Source organism: Hippocampus bargibanti, linkage group LG07 (genome assembly GCF_051943395.1).
Source record: "Hippocampus bargibanti isolate YZ-2025 linkage group LG07, ASM5194339v1, whole genome shotgun sequence".
Taxonomy (NCBI): domain Eukaryota; kingdom Metazoa; phylum Chordata; class Actinopteri; order Syngnathiformes; family Syngnathidae; genus Hippocampus; species Hippocampus bargibanti.
In genome coordinates, this window is record NC_142740.1 from 13,601,700 (window position 1) to 13,607,699 (window position 6,000).

General features: G+C 41.7%; 1 protein-coding gene across 3 annotated transcripts in view; it reads right to left on the reverse strand.

Annotated features, from left to right (window-relative positions):
- mllt1a (MLLT1 super elongation complex subunit a) overlaps nt 1-4,956 on the reverse strand; it is a 27,030-nt gene extending 22,074 nt beyond the window's left edge. For all 3 annotated transcript variants that reach the window (XR_016115596.1, XM_089001266.1, XM_089001265.1), the window contains exon 1: nt 4,801-4,956. Coding sequence is in view for 2 of the 3 variants with exons in the window: in XM_089001266.1 (XP_088857392.1) it covers nt 4,801-4,812 (12 nt within the window). In the remaining variant the exon portion in view is untranslated. The remainder of the gene's footprint in view (nt 1-4,800) is intronic.
- Between the last annotated feature and the right edge of the window lie 1,044 nt (nt 4,957-6,000).

Consider the following 6,000-nt stretch of genomic DNA (forward strand, 5'->3'; position numbering starts at 1 on the left):
ATATGTACGACTACAACACCATTGCCGAGTTCAACGTATGCTTCAAACTATAATTGAACAAGGTGTGCACTTTTGGTTGCCCAGTTATTACCTCTGCCTCTTTTTTTCTCATTCTGTCATCCAGGTGCGAAATAAACAATTTCTTTGAGAATATGAAAAGTACAGTACAAAATACAAAAGCAAGTCAGGTTGGGGTTTTTTATGTGCTGCATATATTTGCCATGTTCTGTGAGTGTGAGCAATGTGCAATGTCTTATGCCCATCTTACAGGGAACATTGGGTCAGATTTTTTTAAGACAAAGATGAAGGATGATAAGTGCCATAACAGTTCAAAATAAAGTGGTTAAAAATCCTTTCACATTTCTTTAGTGTGGACAGGAAAAGGCATACTGTTGTACCCCCCTGATGAACGAACAAATTGTGAACAAAGTGTGTAAGTCACACGTGAGGAATGGGGAGTGGGGGGAAGGGGGATGCAGGAAATCAGTAATAACATGGCCAATGATCCAGTCAGTCCTCAGCAGAACTTACACGCACACATACACGCGCACACACAATACACACAACTCATGACAGGAAAACAGCTGATCTCTTATCGGCATTTCCAAACTAAGTGGTTCTGCCATTCGAGCCAGGGCCAGTGATCATGATCCAGTTTGGTATAAAAGAGCTGTGCATCTGGCTGTGCCGAGATGATGCATTGGGCACATAATTATTTCACACCTAATCAGCACATCACTTTGCAGTTTAGAAGATTTAAATTCCTTTAGCTTCCGGTTGGGCAGCAACATAAATCTTTATATTCCACTAGCATCAACTCGTATCATTTCAAATACACTGCAGTTTTTTTTCCATAGGAATTAAAGTACCACAAGATAGGTTGTTCCAGTGTTAAATTATAATCGTAAATACCGATACTTATACCTCGGTTTACGAACGCTTTAGCTAACGAACGTTTGGCCTTATGAACAATAAATTCGTGAGAATATAATCTTGGCATACGAACTAGTTTTCGCGACACACACCGAGTGCCACAATGGCTGGCGGACTAGTTTTCGGCGGAAGAACACCAAACCACACGGCCGAACACTGCCACCGTGGCTTCCGGACTACTTTTCCACACGCCCTTTCTCAGAGTGCATACGTGGCATAGGTGGTTTGCTATCGAGTGGATACTTTTGCTTTTTTTGGGAACGAAAAAGACCCCACCACAGGCTAGTGTTCAACCGAAGAGGACACAAAACAAAATTACGGTCGAACAGAAGAAGGACATCATCGAGAAACACGAACAAGGTGTGCGTTTGTGTGACTTAGCGTCCCAGTACCGGTATGCTAAGTCGACCATTGCTACGTGTGGCTCAAGATGTTTCTGTGTTGTCTAAGCAACAGTCTCAGGCAATAGAAGAGGTTGAAAAACTTTTGTTGATTTGGATTGACGAAAAGCAGCTCGCAGGGGACCGTGTTAGTGAGGATATTATCACCGAGAAAGCACGGCAACTTCACTCGGATTTCATCAAGAGGCAACTACATCAACGACCATGACAAAGGTAAATAAAACGACTATTACACAGTACGGTTTATTTCTTTAATAACAATACAATAGCACATTTATTATACATAAATGAGGTATATTTTGTGTAGTTTTAAGGCTTATTTAGTAGAAAATCATGTTTTATGGGGAACTGGTAACGGATTATTCTCATTTTCATGGTTTCCTATGGGAATTTAATGTTTGGAAGACACACTTTTCGCCTTACACACACTTTCTCACTGTATAGTGGATGTTTTTTTTTTTAATCATCAGCACTGAGGACTTTAGTTTTCCTCCTGCTTCATCATAACTTTCAATATGGCACCATGTAGGTTACTTCAAATGCGGATTGCGCAGAAGCCCCGGTGGGTCCTTCATAAGCCACTGGAGATTTGAACCCCGATTGCATATGAGCCTGTCTCTGTGCAGAATGAAGGATATTACCGCAACATATGTATGAAGTGTTCATGATCAATGTGTCGTGCAATTCACATCAGCTGCCTTGTTCATCAATACATGGATCACGAATCAGTCTTTTTTAAATCCTTGTTTCAGGTTCTTTGGAGTAAACCACAAAAAAAAAAAAAAAAATTAAGGACTAAAAAAGGAATTGAGTATTAAAATTTGATGGTGCTCATCATATTCTTACTTTATGCTATTATGGGTTACATTTCTGTCGTAGAATTTAAAATAAAGACATCTTGTACAACATGAATAACATTGCCTTTAAACTACTTAAATGAAACATTAGCATCTTTATAGCAAAATTTTGACCTCACATTAGCGTCCATGTTCTTTGCCAGCTTTCCATAGATCATGTTGCTGAGTGCTGACTCCAACAGGCTTCACCCACTTGTCCCAGGATTTTGTTTTCCACTGTACACAGTGCCCCGCAGTGTAGCTGGTTGTCATAGAAATGTCAAAGGAAGGAACTGCTGTGCTGTCATCCCCATGACATAAAAATAAAAAAAAATGAAATACAAATTGGCCTCAGGTGAAGTGTTAAGGTCATTAAGATCTCTCTTTGAGCATTGTGTCAAAAACCAGGCAGAAGGAGGAACTGTGGTATCGCCTAAAACTACTATTTTGTCATTTCTGTTTGCATCCAACACAAGCTATTCAGTAAAAAGAGATAGAAACTTGGCTATATGGACACTTCGAGATAGAAACTTGGCTATATGGACACTTCTAAGGACAAATTATGACAGTGGCCTGACTCAATAATAGCCAAGCCGATCAGTTGTCTACAAAGAAATGAATGTCTGTGTAAGCTCTCAGTCGTACAGGAGTGGTCCATCGATGAGAAGGTTTCTTCAGCCGTCATCTGTACAAATTTGAAGGTTTCGGACGTCCCAACCTGAGGGTAGGGACCTATCATAGCTGTGTCCGGCGCCGCCATGGCTGGACATTAGGGATATATAAATAGGGCTGATACGACCAGTCAGACTTTAGTTCGCTGACGAAGCCTCTTGGATAGGAGGCGAAACGTCCGAAACCTTCAAATTTGTACAGATGACGGCTGAAGAAACCTTCTCATCGAAAGAAATGAATGGCAATCCGACCTGTGCAACACACAATCAAAAGTGTTTTTCCAGTGGAAATCTATTCACAGACAAAAATGTGCAGATATTTATGCACCTCATTGATGCAGAGAAAACTGACAATATTTCGCAAGTTCCAGGCAGTTGAACAATGTCTTCTGAATTCTCACTCACCAATATTAAGAGAGGGAATGATATTTAAGTGTAGTTTTCCCACAGGATCTAATGAAAATTCCTTTATTGACAGATGATATGATATGTTATTTGTTGCCATCATCGAAGAACAAACGTTTTCAGTTCGGGCACTGAAGGTCCAAGAGGCTCAAGACCTAGGTAAACGCAACCCCAAAAAATATATTTAAAATAATGTGTGAGGTGGCCATTTTGGCACTTTCTTTTCATTCATCTTCCGGACCGCTTTATCCTGACAAGGGTCGCGCAGGGTGCTGGAGCCTATCCCAGCCGTCTGTGGGCAATACGCGGGGGACACCCTGAATTGGTTGCCAGCCAACCGGAGGGCACAGAGAGACAAACAACCATCCGCTCTCATACTCTACACACTAGGGACAATTTAAAGTGTTCGACCAGCCTTCCATGCACATTTTTGGAATGTGGAAAGGAACCCAAGGACCGGGAGAAAACTAATTAACTCAGATTTTACAAAAACAATATTCACCAGAATGTTGTATTTAAATGAGTGGAGGTGTACGGAACAAACAGTATTATGGGGAATAAGTGCTATACCTGAGTGTTGCCAGTATCCCATTAACCAAAGAGAATTGAACAACAAAATGCTCCGAGGAGAAAAACAATGTTAATGACCCACAATTACACTTTTTTGTTTAAAATGGAATGTAAACCGTGCAAGGACTATTGCTACGTGACTGCTGTGATTTAATCGGCAAACATCCAATAATACTAAATCACACCAAACCAGTTTGATATCGACCCAGCTTCACCAACAGTGTACATTTAGGACACATTGGGTCAATCCTTCCAATCAAAGCATGAGTGCGTTCAATTTTTCCACATTGGGATTTTGCCAAAGTTGCCCCTTATTCACTGGCATTATACTCAAGAAAATGAGCACACGGTTAATCATTAACTAATGTTAGCCAGCATTACAAAATAATGGTGTGCTTGTTGGGTTTCTTGGGCAAGCATGACAGGTATCAGGCAGGCCCCCGCCCTGGCTTGAGCAGCACGACCAGAGGGGACGTGTGAGCCTTTCCCCGGAGCCTTTCCCCTTGACTCGGTTCCTTAGCCTTTATCCAAGGGCCGATATTCCAGCGGTTGTGGGAAGTCGCTTAGCGTAGCTGGACACAAACGCCTCTCAAAAGCTTCTCAGGGTAACTCATAATTGCATTAGACTTGGAACCGAAATAGAGCAAATTAAATACCGGGTGGCTACATCTTTGTGTGGTGGTTTGTGGCTTGGGCTACGCAGCGGCGCTGAATGGAGCGTCGGTGTGAAGCTAGTTAGCGGTAAATGCCGATGTATGAGTAGCCAGCTAGCATAGCTCCAGAAGCCAAACAACTACGACTTGTACAGCGGCACCGAAGCGGCGCTTTTTCTTCTCTCTCTCTCTCTTTCGCTCTCCCTCCCTTCATCGCTCTCTTCAAGCGACTACAACAGAGGATCCATTGCCGCCCGACCAGCGAGAAAGTAGGCAGTATTTTCCCGGTGAAAGGTTCAGAGTCCAAAAGCAGAGACAGAAGCCAACCTACCTGATTTTCCATGTTTCACTGGCTTCAGTAATGGCTGTTTTTATTTACAGCGGCGTTTGTGGAGCGTCTACGGTGCCTTGACTCCTCATTGTGTGTCAATCCAGCCGAGAAGCGGAAGGCAGACGGCCCCCTCCCCGTCCAGACGGTCCGCTGGAAGGCGACCCAAACAGAAGGCTCTCGTAGCCAATAGGAAAGCGGGGATTTTCGGCCTTCCTGAAAACAGCCAATCTAAGGCCATTAGAAGGCGGGCACGGTCCCTTACTGCAAATACAAATAAAGCTTTTTGTATTGGTATTCTCGAGTGACAGTGGCTATGTCCCAATGGCTGCACCTCTGATTCAATTGTAAAATGCACACAGTGTTAATTGATAAGAATGAATAATATTATAATCAATGCAGAATATAAATACGTTTTGCTTAATTATTACATCCCTCGTAAATTAACACAGGATAAAGCACCCAGACAAATTGTCTGTAGTGTACATTCTTACAGCAATGATAAATATGTACAGTACATGTATTAACCAAAGGTTGCTGCGTTTCATTTATTGATGAGCCTTTCTGTTCATGGCGCTATCACGAAGTAAAATATACGATATTATCTATTTATTATAAGTGCTATAATGCCATCCATCCTAAAAGTCCACAAAATAAAACATTCACTCCATCTAGTTTTACACATGAAGTATAAAATGAGCCTCAGATTTTGCACTTTTGCCTGAAATTTTAAAAAGAATTACACTAAGATAAAATAAATCGTGACTTTTCTTCAGTTGCTTGTGGATTGTTGTTTTTTAATGGCCAAAAGAATGACTGGCTGTTTTTTTATGTAAAGAATAGTGTTATTAGTTCGACGATGGCACATGACTGAGGCAATAAGGATGTTGCAGTGTGAGAAGTAAAAGAACGTTGAGCAGCTTTTCTTCTGATTAATGCTGTCTATTTTTAAAAGTCAGAGGGTGTTGTTCGTGTCTATCGGGTGGTACACTTTGAAGTGAGAATATTCAGTCTCCACTTTGCCCTGCAAGGTCACCACTCTCACTGTGGCGATGCTTCCTCTCCTATATAATCCAGTTTGCTTTTGAGCCAAAGCAGTGGAGAAGGAATCCCACCTTGGCTTTCAGTCATAAGGGTGTCCAACTCATATTGAGACATCAAGTCTTTAATCCTCTTTTTCATTGTGAAAGAATGAAACAGAAC